The 18,144-nt window shown below is 43.2% G+C and overlaps 1 protein-coding gene across 7 annotated transcripts in view; it reads right to left on the reverse strand.

The window, feature by feature from the left end:
• The window catches only part of SETD5 (SET domain containing 5), a 72,951-nt gene that overhangs the window by 37,451 nt on the left and 17,356 nt on the right, over positions 1 to 18,144 (reverse strand). For 3 of the 7 annotated variants that reach the window (XR_009959662.1, XM_062585323.1, XM_062585320.1), the window contains exons 2-7: positions 8,304 to 8,478; positions 4,355 to 4,460; positions 3,474 to 3,685; positions 3,097 to 3,155; positions 2,504 to 2,691; positions 1,393 to 1,431 (exon numbers count right to left, since the gene is read on the reverse strand). Coding sequence is in view for 6 of the 7 variants with exons in the window: in XM_062585323.1 (XP_062441307.1) it covers positions 1,393 to 1,431; positions 2,504 to 2,691; positions 3,097 to 3,155; positions 3,474 to 3,685; positions 4,355 to 4,460; positions 8,304 to 8,374 (675 nt within the window). In the remaining variant the exon portion in view is untranslated. The other 4 variants (XM_062585328.1, XM_062585321.1, XM_062585327.1 and 1 more) reach the window with 3 other exon arrangements.

Below are 18,144 nucleotides of genomic sequence, written 5' to 3' on the forward strand. Positions count from 1 at the left end.
CAAGAACATGCTTGATAAAAATGCAGATTTAAGTGGTTTATGAAAGAGGAAAACTTTTTTTAAAAAAAAAATTTGAAGGAAAACAAAACAGGCAGACATTTTAACACAAAATAAAGCATCTTTCTTTGGTTTGGAATATCACAGCTGTGCCCATCACTGAGTACAGAATGGGATAATCATAACATTGCTATCTTGTCCTCTCTTCTCTGCCACTTACTGCACGCACTTACTCACTACATTTTGTCTCTAATTAGAGTATTGCTCTGTGTGTGACTGATACCCAAATACATCGCAGGAGTTCTGAACCTGACAAAATTCTGGGCAAGCGTAGATCAGTAGTACATAAAAATGGAATGGACAGATGAAAAACAGCCAGAGCAAGCCAAGAGCTCAGCCTAATACTGAGCAGGATAGAACTGCAAGTCCTAAACAGTGTAAAGAAGATAAGAGAAGGTAAAAAATCAGATAATCCCATCTGGCGAAGGGAGGGAAAAAAGAAGCTGGTAAAAAACAAATTCAAACTTCAATGGTAACTTGAAAAATAATTCAAGAAATTCAACAAAATACATTCCAGAGGTCAATAACTTAACAGGGTCCATAAAAGACTGAGAAATGTGTAACACATTTTAGTGACAGGAACCACTGAATAACAATCATTATTTTCATCACATATTAAAAGCATAAGAGTTTTCAGGTATCCTTATGTTCTCAAGACACTTGGTTACTATGGAGGTAGGTACACACAAACACCACAGAATTGTCCCATTTCCTCTGACTCACCTGCTAGCAACCAGTCAGCTAACAATACTGAGGCCAGATGGAATCGAGTCTGAACTTTAAGGCAATCTTTATGTCTCCAGGACATATTTAGCTCCAAAATTAAGCCCTACATTTTGTCAAATCTTTCTGTTAGATAGCCACACCCAATACTATAAAAAGTCAGAAATAAATACATCCTTCAACCCATCCCTGGTAAGGGGATGTGGAGAGGAACAAAGCAATACTGCTAGGGACTCCAACATTAAATATGTGCCAACTTAAAATGCCCAAGCTTAAAGTATCCTTGTTGCAATCAAATGATAACTGACCACACAAGAGAGCAGCCACAATCAATTCTGCATTCTTATATCAAACACCCCACTCTCAGCTACCATGAATCAGTCTCACCTCTTAAAGACATCTGCCTTGCAGAAAGTGATGAGCCATCTAAAGTAAAAGCAAAGTTCAGGGGATAATTCCTGTGATACCCCTTTGAATAGTGGTGCATGATAAGCCTTGGGATTATTCTAAGGCTGGTACCACAATCAGAAATTCCCCAGGCAAATCAAGAGTGGAAGAAAACTACAGAAAAAAAAACCACTACCATCACAGAGGCTTTTCAATTCTACTCACCTTCATCCTCAGAGACTTCCGTGAGCCCTCTCGAAAAGCCTGTACCCAGAATAAGGAGGAGAGGAGAGGAGAGAAGGGGAAAAAGAAGGAAAAAGTGTTATATAATCTTTACTCAGAAGTAAGACTCCCAGAACCACACTGCATCTTACTCCAACAGATTAACTCTTAACAACAGATGGCAAAAACAACAGGAGGACCTAAACAAGAAGCAATGGACTTGAACAACAGGATTCCACAATACAGATTCAGTGGAAGCTGCAAGAGAGTTTGACAGCCAGGATTTCTGAACCCAGAAAGCCTGCCTCACACTTTTTACAAAATCTAAAGATCAACATCAAAACTGGCCCCACTAATTCCACTTTGGCCATTTCTTCTGTCAGCAAATGAATTGAACTGGTTCATAAAAAAAAAAAAAACAAAAAAAAACAAACACACTTGAGAGCTCACATGACTCCTGTTCCCAGTCTTTTAATTAATCAACTCTGTGCCTACCAGAAGAACTTCAAGGGAAGCTTAGCCTGGGGAAAATGATGGTAAAGCCAGCAGATGACAAAGGAACCAGCTGCTCCCACCTGGATTCCAGCATCAATTCAAAACATTCCAGTCCCCCAAACCAAGACAGTAAAGTCATCTCTCAGATGTTCATCACTACCTGTCTCCACACAGGTGTAAGCTCTGTCATTGAAGAACAGCACCAAGAAGCACTGCTGGCCAGATCCTTAATGTAATTCACTAAGAACTGCCCTATTCCCTTCATACTTCATTCTATTCAGAGATTTCCCTTTTCCAATAAGCAGACAGACTCCAAAAGCTATTCTCCCAAATCCTAATAGAACAGAAGGGAGAAGATAAGTGAGTCAAAGCCCCTGAGCATAAATGCACAGTGCTGAGAAACAAGTGTGGAGTATCAGACAGGTAATTTATAAACTAACAGTCATATGTTCTAGCAGTTCACAAAAGTAGCGTCACATTATGACCCCAGAAAAATCAATTCCTGGTAGGACAAAACCTTCTTGCCTATTACCAAAAAGGCCCTCAAGGGCCAGTCTGTTCTCAATGCTCTACATTGCTACAGTTCTGACCAAAAGCTACTTCATTTTATTTCACATACTTTGATCTTTTTGGCCTTTGGAGCAGTGCGAGCTTTTTCTGTACTCCTCTTCCTCTTCTTAGGTTTGCTTCTACGGACGCGGTTGACAGTCAGAGTGATGCTTGTAGGGGTGTGCTGTGTGGCTGTGTACAGCACCGTAGAGGGAGATAGTTCTTCATCCCAGCTCTCAGTTGCACTGCTGTCCCCACCTACAGAGAGGAGTGCTTAATTAGCAACTTTATTCCATAGAGAACAGCTTACCCCCTATGTTCGTTTTCATCAAGATGACTTGAAGGATCTGCCTTCTCTTTATCTGAGAAAATTTTACCACCTCAATTTTCCCTCCCAAATTGGGAACAGGACCCCCAAACTTCTGATATCTCACTGAATGGCACCGATACACATCTCACTTCTCTGTTCACAAGGTAATCTGATCTCCCCCAGAGCTGACTGGGATGAGATGAAAGGAAAAGAGAAAATCCCAATGGCTGAGAGGAAAAGAACATTAGAAGGCACTGATCACAATAGGATGATTACAGCAGCGAAAAGACAGCAAGACCTTGCAGAAAGAAATGAAAAAATCACCATCATCAGAATTACAGCTTCAGACTCACCTGACACGTTGTCCTGCTTCCGGCGGCGGAGTCTGATCACCTTCCCCCTGCTCATTCCTCTGCCAAACGAGAATGCACAATTGAAGCTGGTTTGTAGGAGTAAAGTCACTTGAAATTCAACAGGATGTCACAAGATGCGTGCCCTCAGTGGGGCCCAGGATGATAAGAACATCGATTTAACATCCTCATCTCCACTCCTGGTGCCACCAACACTTGTCAGGCTGACAACGCAAAGGAGGAGGGTCAATACTAGGTAAAGTACTGGAAAGAATGCTCCAGTTAGCAAAAGGAAGTCCATCCCGCAGCCCAAATGTGACAGTTTGGCATTAGAAGTCAACATGAGGAGCAGTCTGGATCTGCACTGCACCAAAACTGACCTGCACTTTTCACACTTGAGGAGGAAACCATCTTGAGAGACACTGCAGTGGCACCAAGTGGGAATTGATTCTCCTTCCGAGGAGCTCTCGCTGTCCCCAGAGTTCTCCTCATCAGGTGAGTGCAGGCCATTCAGTTCTGCACGAGGTATAATGGTCTGGACAGGAGGAGAGGCTGGTGGCGTTGGAGGAGGAGGGGCTCCATAATTATGATCCTGAAAATAAGTATTTGCAGTACTACTTTTAACATGGAGATAAGATGCTCAGAAACGAAAGTCCCAAATCCACAGTTCCCAACAGGCACAATAGCCTGAACTCCTGAATCTACCTTAAAAGGTAAAGCAAAAGGTCTGCTAGACAAGATTTGTTCTCCTCTGCATCAATGAATTAAATTGAAAACCTAGGAAAGCAACTAGACTATTTTAACACTAACTGTTAAAATGCCAATTATCTGAGATGACCTGTTGTCCATCCCATAGTTTCAAACCATGCTCTGACTCTCCCCAACTTTCTCATCATTTCTCATAACTAAGTCACCAATATGAAAATCTATGTAGTCAAAACTTGTATAAATACTGTACAATAAATCAAACAGGGCATAAAAATACCATCAGGAAAATATTGCATATCTATACCTTATTTATGCACTTCATTCAGTTAAAAGCTATCATCTAGAACACTGATAAAGCTTGCTATAGAGCACATGAGGGGTCACAGATGATAAATACACAAGATACAACATGTATGGCACAACTCAACCACATGTATTCCCTAATAAGTAAGCCAATAAAACCTCCTAAGGTGCAATGAGGAAGGAACTATGGAACAAGGAAACAAGCAGAGCAAACAGTAAAGAGCTGATTCACTGCAGAGAGAGTACTCACTGCGTAAGGCAGCCCGCGATAGCTGTGTTTCTGGGTGGCCCCATAGCCGTGGCTGGAGTACACATTCTTCTCACTGACAGCTGGACTAGCTTCCACAGACTCTGGGCTGCAGAAAGGGCCAGAAGCAAAACCCATCAATATATCATCTTCCATTGCCAATATTTCACTGCTCCTTCCTATTCAATATATAAGCTCAAAATGAAGAAACTTCATGAAATCAAGGTGTATTATGCACTTTACTAAGCATCCTATGTGCAGAAGTTGGATAGACAGAATGAACCTATTTTTAACAGAGAACAAGCAACTGAGGAAGGACCACCCTGGATAACTCCTGTTACATTAAACTGGTTCTCAATCCAAGAAATTAAAAAAAGAGTAAGAACCAAGAAATAAACCCAACTTCCTTAGCTATAATGAAACTGAATATACTTTAGCATTCGCATCTGAATTTAGCCAATCTTGAACTCACTGGACTGAAAACTACTGCCATATTATTTCTACAACAGCTTTTTTCAGAAAGCAGCTAAGCAGCTTTCCTGCATCTGTGCCTGTTCTCTCTCTCTCAGATACTAATTGTTAGCCAAGACCAATGTCCTGTGATAAAGTCTGCAGAAAAGCAGCAGCTGTCCTGACAACTACTAGCAGGAGCTGGAGACTCCTGTTCCGAAGAGCAAATGAAACTCACGACTTGCACAGAGCAAATCTGAATTGTCTGTGGCTGCTGTCTGTTCTTTCTATAGGCAACACAGTGTGCAATGCGCTGAATAGGAAATTTGCTGCTGATCAGGTACAATGCACTCTTCCACCACATGGTGGTGAAAAACAGCCCAAAATGAGAGATATCCTGCTACTAGCAAAAGGCTGCAGAAACCCTGCTCAGAGAAGCGATAGCTGCAATTCAGCGCAGGGAATAGTAAGTAGATAGGGAGGCTATGGATAAAACACTACCAGGGAAACACGCTCTCTATTAAGAGCTTTCCACAGGCAGATGGAAGTCAGCTAACCTCTGCGTATACAGAAGCAGGGTCCGTATCAGAATAAACGGAGCATTACCAAATAAAATCCACAGCTAAAATCTTCATCAAAATTATAGCACGGAGCTGAACAAGCAGGAAAAATACAGGAAAGGAAAATTTTACCTGGAAACTCTGCTTCTCTGATGAGATCTTGGAGGACTTTCAGGGGTCCTACATTGCCAGCAAGACGCGGGCAGAGCTCCAGAGCACTAATGCCCAGTCGTCATGCATGGGGCAGTGTTTGGGCACCACCCAAGAAAACTAACCTCTGTGCCCTTTGGACTTCCTCTTCAGCTCTTGAAATCTCTGCTGCACTGAAATTTGCCCCACCCTGCCACTGAACCTGACCTACGCTAACATACTAACTTTCCGAGGTTCTGACTTTTTCTGAAGCAAGGTGAACCAGGCTTTTGGTCATTAAGCAGCAATAATGTATTGCAAAAAGAACCGTAGAAATTAGCAGGCCTTTGATCTATTGAAATCCTACATCCATCCTTCAGAATTCAGGCAGATGGCATCATAAATTCAGCTAGTTTTCATCGTAGCTAGTCACCTAAATTGTTAGGAGCAGAAGATACAGGTGGCGATCCCTCCCGGAGGACATATTTCTTAATAAAGACACTGTGTGGAGCTTGTCGTATAGTCCAGCCTTGCTGGATCATCACAACAACAGTCCTTTAGGATTCCTAGATTGGTACAGAGTTAAATCCATCCAGGTTTAATCTTATTTTCAGAAACAACATTAGAAGGAAAAGAGCCCAAATAGCCTAAGCCATGGGTCTGTCCTCTGCCCAGGTCACCCCATCTTCCTAACAATAGTAAACCTACAACACTAGTAATGCTAATAAGTTGGTACTAATAAGTATCAACAATGAGACTTTAATATTGTTGGTGCAACAGTATCCAAAGGCAACAACGCCAGGGGCCCATACTTCCTCATCGGCACGAAAAACACTGCAACCCTGCAAGCAGCTTCAACATCTTCCAATATGCAGAGTCAGATTAACATAGCAAAGGTAGTCTGCAGCCTCCAGAGCACCCTTAGAGACCATAAAACACATATCTTTCAGCATTTTCAGTTCCCCTCTGAATCAGCATGCAGGGGAGGATGTTAAAGCTCAACTTGAAAAGAGGCCAAACTAGTTTCCCATTTACCTTTCCACTACCTTAATGATAAATGAAATCAATGTCTTGTAACAGCCAAGAAACTTGGATACCAGACTTACGTATTAGACTTTCAGAATTTCAAAGGACAAGTGGAAGATGACCTTAAATTTGAACACACTCATGAAGGGATACTTCAGCAGGGAAGCAACAGGGCAACAACAAAAAGACCAGAAATAAAGTCCTGGCTTTCCCTATTTTTAAAAAATGGGGAGAGCGCCCAACTCAGAAATCCTCAAAAGCCGTTTCAGAAAGTAATCTAGCCTGCCTCAGGTTAGGCCTATGCATTTCCTTAAAACAGAGAAAGTAGCTTTTCAGAAGGTTTCTAGGCAGTCTTTTTGATATGTAACAACTGACATGGATAGGTATGTGTCTCCCCTCTCTATCATACTCAACTCTGAAGACAAAGCACATTGAACTTGAACAGACCTTTTACCACCCTTTTTCCTGTAAGAAATAGCTTAGCATTCCTGAAAGCTGAGTCTTTAAAGTGCTGGAGTGGGAGAATCATGGTGACAAGAAATACTGAATGTTAAACCTTGCAAAGTAAAGGACCAGATAAGTCACTGATCAGCAGTTACTTATTAGACTGACAACTCTTAAAAATGACACAAAAATACAGACTTTTGGATAAAAGAAAACATCATAAAAAGAAAAGGATGCCTAGAATGGAGTCAATATGAAGACGGGCAAAAAGCAGCATTAGGAAACCTTGTAGAGAGTCTGTATAGAATCAGGGCAAGATGGAAAGGAAAAGCAACGAGTCACACTCTAGTCCATTGCTCTTAAAGCTCAAAATTAGTGTGTGGAGCATTATTTGTGTTCTACACTGACCAAACTGATATGCAAGGATCTGCACAGGAGGTACCTTCAAATTTTACATGGGATATCCTCCTCCTAAAATAGGCTTTTTAAAAGAGATGGCGCTGTTCATATTTCAAAGATGGATGCAGGAAAGTAGGGGGCAGAAGCACAAAAAAAAAAAAAAAAAAAAAAAAGAATCACTTCAGCCCTTCCTCTTACCCCCTGCAAAAACACAATACTCAGTTGACACCTTGTTAACAAGGATTTTAAGAAAAGATCACTATGTAGTATTTTCAGGATTTGAAACATTATCTGACTTCTGCAAAGCAGTATCTTTTTTTTAAAAAATGGTAAGCATCCTCCCCTAGCAAGGTATAGTACTGTGGTGACAAATCCGCAAAAGGGGCACCTGTGACAGGGACCCTGAAGGATCGCCCCCCAAGGTGCTCTTCTTGGGACATGCTAAAGGGGCAGAAACAACATACATAAAGGCTTCTATAGAGGCAGATGCTGTCATACATCCTCAGCCAAGCTCCAAGTTGGTCCAGAAGCCAGTCATGTAGGCATGGCACTCAGTCTGAGCTAACAAGCTCTGCTGCAAGACAGGCTCAGCATACTGATCCTGCATATTATAGTTTTTGAAAAGGAGCTGGCTTGTGTCTAGCCAACTTCAAACATCAGGCCAGAAAATGTACAACTGCCTGCACTCACACATGCAGACATACTAGCCAGGCTCATATCGAAATCAGAGCGAAGCACTTCACGTTTTTGCAATTCCCCTTTTGCCTGTTTCAAACTTACCAATTTTTGTAATACCTCATTTATTAGGCGTTCAGAGCCTGCCTCTACATTCACCCCTCAGACAGGCAGCGGGCCAGCACACCCGTTCTGCGAGCGCCCCAGCGCCTGCCCCGACCCGGCAGTCGCGCTCGGACCCCTCCCGTCCTCCTCGGGGCAGCACTCACTCCGATCCTGCGGCCATGTCGGAGTAGGACGTATCTGGTGTGGTGACTCCCAGAGGGATTGCAATGCTCATGACGCCCGTCGGGGATCACGGAGTCCAGAGGGCAGCGACTGGCCGCTCCGAGGGCGGAGAGGAGCCGCAGAGCCTCGGCCAACACGTCACGGACATGGGGAAACCTACCGGGGAGAAATAAAGCGTTGCATCTTTGTAACAGCACGAGGCCTCCCGGTACACCCCCAAAGAAGGCTTTAAGCAGAAAACGAGCAGAAACAGATTGCCAGCAAGTGCCACGCTGCACTGCCTTTTTTTTTTTTTTTTTTTTTTTTTTTTTTTTTTTTTTAATTTCCATATCTGGGGCCGGGGAAGGAGTAGATGGCAGCTTCTTACAGTCTGGGGGTGACACGAAGTGAGGCACTGCCACAAGGCCAATCGGGCCGTTCCCCCCGCCGCCAAACTCAGCGCCCGCTGTCGCTCAGGCCACGTATCAGCTCCTTTTGCACAGACGTAACCGCCGGCACCCATCGCCCCAGCCCTCCACGAACACTTCCTAGCTCCTTCCCAAACAAGTCGCAGTCAAGTCCTCTTCTGGGAGGACAACGAGCACAGAGGAGGAGGCGGCTGCTCTGAGACACCTCGCTCGAGACCGGCCTGCGTCTGCATTCGCTCTGCCTACGGCGAGGGCAAGCGCCCGACCCGCGGGAGCGCGGGCAGGCTCCTCCGGGCGCGCGAGGGCGGCCCTGCAGGCTGCCCCCACGGCCGAGGCCGGCCGGCCAGCCCCGACGCGGAGGGCCCCCGACTTTCCGAAATCCCGGCTGAGCCCTCCCAGCAGCAGGGCCACGTCAGACGTCTCGGCGCTCGCCCATAGGCGGCCGTGACGAGAAGCGGCGCGGCGCCATTGGGCCGGCGCCGAGCCCAGGGTGAGTCACGGCGGCATCACGGGGCGCAGCCGCGGCCGGGCCGGGGCGACGCGCCGCAGCCCGCTGGGGGCGGCAGGAAAACCCGCGCCGAGGCTCCACCTTTCCTGCTGACCGCAGCTTTTCGCCAAGGCAGCCAGGGGAAGCGCTGGGAAACGTCGGCTTCCAAGGGCTGGACACCGAGCGGAGACAAAGCAGCAGACGTTCCTCGTTACGTAAATAACCCCAGCGAAAGTTAATCACAGAGCTGGTTTTTATGCAAGCCTAAAGAGAACTCCCACAATATACAGAAGTGCTGCATTTCACAGTACCCAGTGAAGCAAACAAAGCTCCAAAACCAGAGAAAATGGTAATGATTTAGGAGACAGGCTATGGCCACAACCATCCTCTCTGCAAGCTAAACTTTAACCGAAATCAGAATAGCCTCGAATGACTTTTTGCAGTCCTTCCGTGGACCTAGGCAGCGTGGTTTTGTAAGGCCTGCAGAGCACGACCCAAACGAGACGGCTTTCGGTTATAACCTACGGTCACGTGCTCACTGGCAGCTCAAGGATTTTGCCAACCAGCCAACAAATACTCGGGCTGCAGAGAGCCTGGGAGGCAGCTCTGCTGTGGGCAGCGAATTTCTCACAGGGAACTTGCTCTGGATGTGATAATCCAGCGATTGCTTATTTAAAAACAAACAAAAAACATATCAGTATCTTGTAAGCAGATCACTACTAGGGCAAATGTAGGAACATACAGGAGTCACCTGGCTGCGATTTCCCATGCAATATTCCATTTCTCTCTTGCCTGGGAAGGCAGGCCTTCCTTACCACCAGGAAATAGCTTCCTTTAGAGAAATCTCTTTCTGTTAATATATCACAGGCACCCAGAGAATTGCAGTAGTAGCGTGTAAATATTTCTAAGTCGTCTGCAGTGACTCCCTTTTATGCCACAAAGCAATGGTCTCAAAGGGAGGGCGCAGAGAAAGCAAGCAGACCTGGACCGAGCTCACAGGCAACCCCACAAACCCAAGAGAGCTGAGGCGTTCCAGGGCATTTTTCTGAAGAAAAGGAACTTCAAGCAATGTCCCATTTACCCTTTCCTGGGCTTGTTACAAATCTGATTTCTGCAGATCTGTATATAAAAGGAGCTAAAGAATACTGCTTTTATTTGAACAGAAAAGAAGGTACATAGTTCACCGGCTAACCTGGCCTAACCCCGGGGACAACGCAGCAAATAAAATCCCTCTCTTCAATGCTCTATGTTTTTATTAACAGACAATCCTCTGTCCGCAGGGAAGCTGCTCCAACTGGATTAAGCCGCAGCCCTAGGTAAGACAGTTAGCCTAAGCAGAGACTCCCACCCAAGCATGGGCAACACAGTGCTCAGGGTCTTCAAGGCCTTACAGAGGCCACTTCTCCAGTCTCCTGAAGCGTGTGTGTGTGTAAATCAAACAAGGAAAATGTGCATCATCCAGACACAGTACCAAAGATCCAAAAATGGCACCCTGATCCCCAGCATCTGGCAGCTCCCATCGTCAATCCTCCTGAGCTTTTTTGCCTACAGCATAATATACTGCACAAGTTCAGTTAAAAAAACATGTCTAAGGAAATTCAGAAGCCGGTACAAACCCATGCCTTATAGTGACAGGTACTAGCCAAGAGGACACTCTCAGCAGGACACAGCAGGGAGCAGGAACAGGGAGGTAGATAAGCCCACCTTCTCTTTTCTGTATCTCCTCTAGCTCCAGAGTTTCTGAAGTATGAGTTACTGGGATGCAGCCACATTGACTTCAGCCACCAAGTGAGACAGACTCTACTGCTAAAATGTAGCTAAAAAGCTACTGACATTTCCTCTTTCATCCCTAATTCACATACAACTCTGGCTAAAGGTTAAGAAACTGGTACAAATTCCACAGTGTCTGAAGTATCCCTTCCTTTTAAGGGATTTTTTTTTAATTACCTTTTAAACACGTCCCTGGATTTTTTGCTGTTGATCTCTTGCCTTGCCTACAACCATAAGCAGCTGCCAGCAGTCTGAGACTAACCATTACAAACGCCAACCTTCTGCCTCTTTGGGACTCAGCAGAATTTAAAAGCTTCAGGGTGACTTCCAGATTCAGTATTCACAGGAATATTTTTGTCAGTCTTGGGATAACTGTGACAAATTCAGAGTAATTTTTCATGGAAAAAACTTTCCATCAAGACTTTACAAACACCAACCCATTTCGGCCCAATAGTCCCACTTCTGGAAAAGCGAATACCAAAAAAAACCCGTGAACTACAAAACAAAAGGCTAGACAAGGCTAATGCTAGCTCGATTGCTTTTATGTTTGACCCAGGAGCACTTGCTCAATCATCGCCAGGTCTCCGATTTTGACCTTTGTTGCTGCTGGCTGATTTGTACTTTCAACTCTGACAACGTAACATTCACAACGAATTGCTGTGACAAGTCTCACAACTGCCATCCAAGGCCACACCACCTTCAAGCTAAACTACGGTGTGGCATTCATGAAACCTTCCCTACAAACACCCAAAACATTTGCATGCACAGAAAATACTTGAGTGAGATCAAAACGTTCACTCATTGAACTGGCTGATTGACTTTATGTACAGGTCAAAAGCATAGCTGCATTTATTGGATGTAAAGGATCAAAAGGAAAGATGCTAAGAGACTTATCCCTCCAATCCCTAAATTCCTTCCTATCTCTCCCCAAAAATATACAGCCATGTATAGAAAAGAAAGCCAAAAAAAGAAAAAAAAAAGTACACTCCAGAGCCACTGAAAAAAGCTTTCCTAGCACTCAAAAATGTGATGCAAATTTGATGAGCTTCAATCACAGCATGAACTTGTCTTCCTCATGATCCATTTGATTAAAAAAAAAAAAAAAGGAATCATGTAGAAAAAATGTAAGTAGGAAGTTTCATGGCCTAAAATGAAATACTTTGCTTTTGAAAATACAGTATTAAAAATATTTTTATATTTTGCATGTTTGACACCAGTACTCCTGTCTCCTAAGCTAGTCATACCAGTATAAAGGCACTCAGTCTTCCCTAACATCATCAAAATGGCTCAGATAAACATCCACTTGCACAACTACCATTGCCTTTGATCAATTCTCAACTCAGGTCACAAACTAAGAAACTCACCTCCAAACCAAAATCATAAATGGTGGCCTTGAGTATAAAGGTATGTTATTCAATTATTTCAGGCATCCTATATAACAGAAAACACTAAGAAATCTGAACTGGCCAAGTGAAGGTTAGGTAACACCTGCTATAAGATAATGTAAATTTAGTTTTCAGAACTCCGTTTAGGATTTAACATTAGTAGCATTCCCTCAGCCCCCTTCCACAAAAGCTGCCTTCCATGTTAAAATAAAAGAGACAAAAAAACTTACTGCTGGAAAGTTATTTCCTTATTTCTATTGTTAAAATCAATATTAGCAGATAGTCAAACAAGGTAAACAAAGCAATGTGCTAGAGCTTCCTTCAAGATGTGTTTGTTCCTGTTTTCACCAGTAGCTTTATGAAGCTGTGCTTCCTGTCTCATAGACACCTATGGTCACTTGTGGTCCTCAACAGCTACTGACCAGCTCTACACACTATTTGTGAACTGTGGAAAACTCATCACCTGACAGAAATCCTGGACACAGACCCACAGACTGCAATCGCTACCCAAATTTAGATGTTCAGATGGATTACAACATCATTTGGTAAACGCTCAGGTTATGTTACAGTTTCTGGTGGGAAATAACACTCCCCTTGCACTGTTCCACGATCACAGAATAAAGGGTAAATAGCTGCCAAATACTGGGAGGACAGAGAGATTGACCCTGTTTCTCTGCACAGTTTAAGCGCAAGTCTAAGTCTACATCTACAGAGGCCTTAAAGTACTTCAGTGTCATGCATTCAGCATCTCATTCGTTACTAAGGACAGTGAAATGGTAACTGTACATAACACATCATGGGTAAAATGAGAAAAATACTTTTTTGATGATATAAAACCTCAACCTATCTTCCATGGTAAGGATGGGGAAGCCTCTCTGCTCACAGAAACAGACTCTCTCTCACACACCTCCTATTTGCATACAGCAAAGGAAAAAACAAGAACTTCCTTTACAACCCCCCAAACCTAACAGCTGCCCCAGGTATTCAATTTCCAAAAGCAGACATGGACCCAAGACTTTCAACAACCCAGGATTCCTAGTGTCTAAATGATAACTGCCATACTCTTCTCAATGCTTGGCCAAAGGCCTATAAGTCATGTATATATGATGAGCTCCGTATATAATTCCACAAACCGCACATCTTTCAGCTCCCAAGTCACTGCCACGGAGGTGAAATTCAAAGCACGTTCCTCTCCTGCACTTTACACTGTCATGGGCCAGATGACATGGTGGCAAACTGGAAATCGCAACTCTGCCACCAAGCCTGAGTTGATATGCTCTCTAACCCTGCCTGAGACAGAGCCAGCAAATTTTGACTGGTTCATATTTATGCTGTCATCTACATTAGTAGCAAATCACTCTGCAAGTGGAGCAGCAGAAAAAGCACAGCAGGCTTCTGGCTCCAATTCATTAATGCTTTCCCCTTGAAATCTCTGAACGGTGCAGATCTACAGGACATTTAACCTAAATGCACAGCGCTTCAGTTATCATACCGAAAACAGACCATTTCCTGTCTCAAACATCACATCAGCTGGCATTACTCAGATATAAAGTGCAGTCCACCTGAATATGAGTAAGCACGGCTGTTCCTTCCAGCACACCTGTGAACCTCGTGGAGAGGGCAGATGCTCACAGGAAGGCAAAGATATCTAGTGCAAACAGAATCAGGTCAAGAGTTTTTGCAAGTTTAAAATAACTAGCTCTAATGCACACCAACTTCCCAGAATTTCAGATGCACTATTCCATAAATACATCTAAATATAAGCATGCACAGAGCAGACAAATCGCTAAGTGACAGCTCCAAATTATTCTAAAATGTATAGGCTCCTGAAGGTATTTGGACTGTGCCTCAGTCTACCAATACAAACGCCTTGGTTTGCTATGAAAACAAGTTGGATTCACTAAGCAGTAAGTGAACAACTGTGTCAGTTTGAAAAAAACAAGATATTTACCTGAGTATATACTATTATCATTAGTACCATGTACCACTTACTACTTGGTTGCTGACTGACAAGGCAAGAAAGCAATCCATCCCACAGGGCTTCAAAGAATTCAGTCCTAGTTTACGAGAGAAAGGATCGAAGTAAAAGGCAACACTATCTACGGTTCATTAATGCACACCAGGATAACAAAATTATTGACAAACATAGTGCAATTGTGAAAAATTCACCTGATATTTTAGAGTTTCTTAAAAACTCCTCCTGCTCTATAAACAAGTAACCATATGCAAGAAAGAAATGCTTATATGTATACATTTCATTCTGAGTTTATCTTGTTTTCTAGGATCTGGAGAGGCACGATAAAGCACTGATGAGTTCTTAAAATAAGAATATCATTTAAAAATTAAGGGTGTTAAAATGCAGCAGCTCAGCAAGGCCATAAACCATATGCTGTAGGTTCCACAAACGTTCTGCACAGGCCCAACTGCTGAAAGGAACAGCCCTACCCTCCTCTGAACTGCAGAAACATCTTCTCACCCCCAACAACCATTTCTCAGGTGTCTCATAAGCTTCTCTGTAATCAAACAAGAGTCAAGTCTGAAAACTGTTAAGAATTAAAAGCTGACTTGGCAAATAAGGTCAATTTTAGCACAAATCGGTCGCAGATCCTGCTCATTGTGCTGCACGAGCCCTTGATCCAGGGAAAGGGGGGCATGCTGTTTTCACAACATGTGAGATTTAGAATAGCTTTTGGCATTTCTGGTCTTACACCTCAGGAATGTAGTTTCCTATAAGATGTGATATCAAATTAATGATTCCAGTCATCCTCAAAGTACCCTATGGAAGCACTGGAAACTACCTCAATGCATGTCTACAAATAAACATACTTAGATAAAGTCACTGATTAAACCAGTTCAGTTAAGATTATGTAAGCCACATTTAAACCTGAGATACAGATAGAATAAAATAATTTAGATAAAATTTGATAAACAATTGGACAATAAAAAAAAATACTTTGATTAAGTTTATGTAAACCTACATTTAAGACACTAGGTCAATTTTTGTCATGTCCATCCACAGGATTCCATCATTTTACTGGAATCAGAAAACACCAGTTTTACTGATGTCAGGTATTCTCAGCAACTGGCCAAACACCGTGAAGTTTATTCAGGAAAGCAGCAAGAATGACCTCAAAACTTTGCCGCTGCTTCAGCAGTCAAGAAGTAAAATCTTTGTTTTTAAGAACAAAAGCTTGTACTTTTTCTTTTGGATTTACTATGGATTTCAGGTATTTGGAAAGAAATGGGGGGGGGGAAGGTAATAACTGATAAAGGAAGCCAGATAAGCTTGAGTTTCCAAAAACACACTTTACAGAACAATTCTACCACACTCTTTACAGTCCAGTACACTCAGGAGACGGAGAAGTCATACTAAGGTTCATTTGGATTTTCCCAAAACTTCTAATTTACACCACAAAATCTTACTTGAAACTTTAGTTTATACTGATTTAAAATTGATTTAAGACTCATACACAGCAATTACTCCATAAACAAATTATAGAGTAGCAGCATCTATAGTGGACCAAATTATTCTAAGGTATGTTAACATGAAGAGGTAGCAGGTAAACCACAAGATAGCTTTGCTTGCACGCCTTGCTGACACGCAGACACCTCACTGCATTTGTGCAGTCCTGCACACAACTCAGTCTGCTGAGAAGCATGGTGATAAAGATGTTTTAAGGGAATAACAACCTCAAAAAGGGAAGAGGACTATCGCAACGGGTAAGTTTGCATCAAAGTCCACCTAACTTTATTGGAGTTTAAAGGGCCATAAACAAAAGAAATACTTTCTTAAAGCAAACTTCACAAGCACGCAATACTTTGAAAGTATAAAAACTTACATAAAACATTAATATCTTTTAAGTGTTAATCATCAAAACAAACCCTAAAAATAATGACAGTAGTGGAGAAATTTAGTCAATCTGATAAAGAGGTAGAAAAGATAATTCTTACCCCCCTCTATGCTAAAACTACTGTATCTCACAGCATAAGCCATTGTAAAAGGTGATAGATTCTCTGAACACTAAAGTTCTAAAATGATATTCTCAAAATGAAATATGGGTGGCCCTAGAAAATGATTTTGTTTTTGCAAATACTATTTTCTTATCTTTCATGAAAGACCTACAACAACACAAGAGAAAAAGGACAGTTACAAAGAAAGCATATAAATGCCTGTACAAAAAGTTATCGAAGTAAATGAAAGGGAAAAGAGAAAAGAAAAAAACTGTTCTTTCACTTCTACAAATATTTGATTTGGGGTAGTAGCAGGGGAAAAAAAATCTGCAGCTAGAGGAGCATATTACGTGTCCCGATCTGTGTGCTTGTTTTATGATCTGGGATTGTTGCGCTCTCTTCCTATAAGGGTAAAGGAGAACAGTCAAATGACCGAGTTCCAGAAAAATAAGAAAGTGCAAAGTCTTAGAATAGGTAGCTCGAGATTAAGGGCTTGACAATTAACTGCCAGTGAACCCAGCTGTGGCAGCTGAAGATGTTAGTGCCCCAGCTGTCCCCTGCATCCCTGTGCCCCAACAGCTGGCAGGAAGGAAATGTTGCCATGTCTCATCAACTGCAGTAGACAACAAGCAGAAGCAGGTAAAATACACATTTCCGTTCAGATACTCTGTTACGGAGACAAGAAGTTTCTGCAAGGGGGCAGAGCACACAGCCAGGGACCGCAAAATCGGAAAGCCCCACTGTCAGGTCTGCCACACCTTGTCCATCAAAGTCCTACATTTACAGATTAAATCTAAAGAGGACTGCCTACACCAGCAAATAGTTGTGAATTTAGAGCAATTATTAAATGCTGTGAATACAACAGCATTCATATGAAGGATCAGATCAGTCAAACTATTAAAACCTTCCTAGGTAGACAAGCACTAAATTAAGAAAATTAAGGAGTCTGTCAGGCAACATTCTCCCCCCCCCCCCCCAAATCTTTAGAACTTGGAGTTATGTTTTGGAGAGATTTCAGAGAAAGCCCTACACTACACGCAAGGTAGAGGGAAACAGTGCAATAAAGGGCAATAAGTAGGATCAAATCCAAACCAAGAGAATTACAGTTCCCATAAGAATCCAAACAGTCCGCAGTGTCACGGGAAGCTGCTGAATATAGAACCAGAATCAACAGAATTTTCTGGCACTGAACGGCATCCAGAAGTTGCGACTAGCGGAAGGCTACCCACAAACAACTTGCCGGGAATGGACTGCAACCTTTAGTCCCAGAATTGGAAAAAGATTTCTCTGTAATCCCACTAAATACTCTCTGCACAGCAAGTCTGGCTGGACATCCTTTATACATCTATTTAAGGGCCCCACGTGATGAAGGCTGCCTGCTTGGCTCCTCCCTGAAAGGGCAAACAAAACAGCTCCAGAGGAGATTCCAGCAGGGATTTCAAAGACAGACATTGCATCAGCCAGGTGTACAGGAAGCCGTTGAGATAAAGTGGCTATTTACTGAGGGGCTCTCAGAGCGCGGCCGGTTCAGGAATCCTGGGGAAAGGACGACAGGAAGGAGGGAGACGCTTCGCACACAGAACAAGCTTCATCGGCTTCAGAAAGCCTTTGTACGAGGGCTCCGGACCTGGCCTTTCTCCCAGAGATGATGCAACACTGAGGAACAGGGTCTGTGCCAGAGAAAACTATTCACCGGCTCTGCAGATGGCAACGCAGCCAAGGTCCTTGGATCAAAACACTCCCAAGCCAATCCAAACACAGTGAGGCCCCCTCGGCCTCCCTCAGCTCCCACCAGGATTTCGGGAATCCTCCATTTCACTTT

The sequence above is a fragment of the Rhea pennata genome, chromosome 12 (assembly GCF_028389875.1).
Source record: "Rhea pennata isolate bPtePen1 chromosome 12, bPtePen1.pri, whole genome shotgun sequence".
Classification (NCBI taxonomy): Eukaryota; Metazoa; Chordata; class Aves; order Rheiformes; family Rheidae; genus Rhea; species Rhea pennata.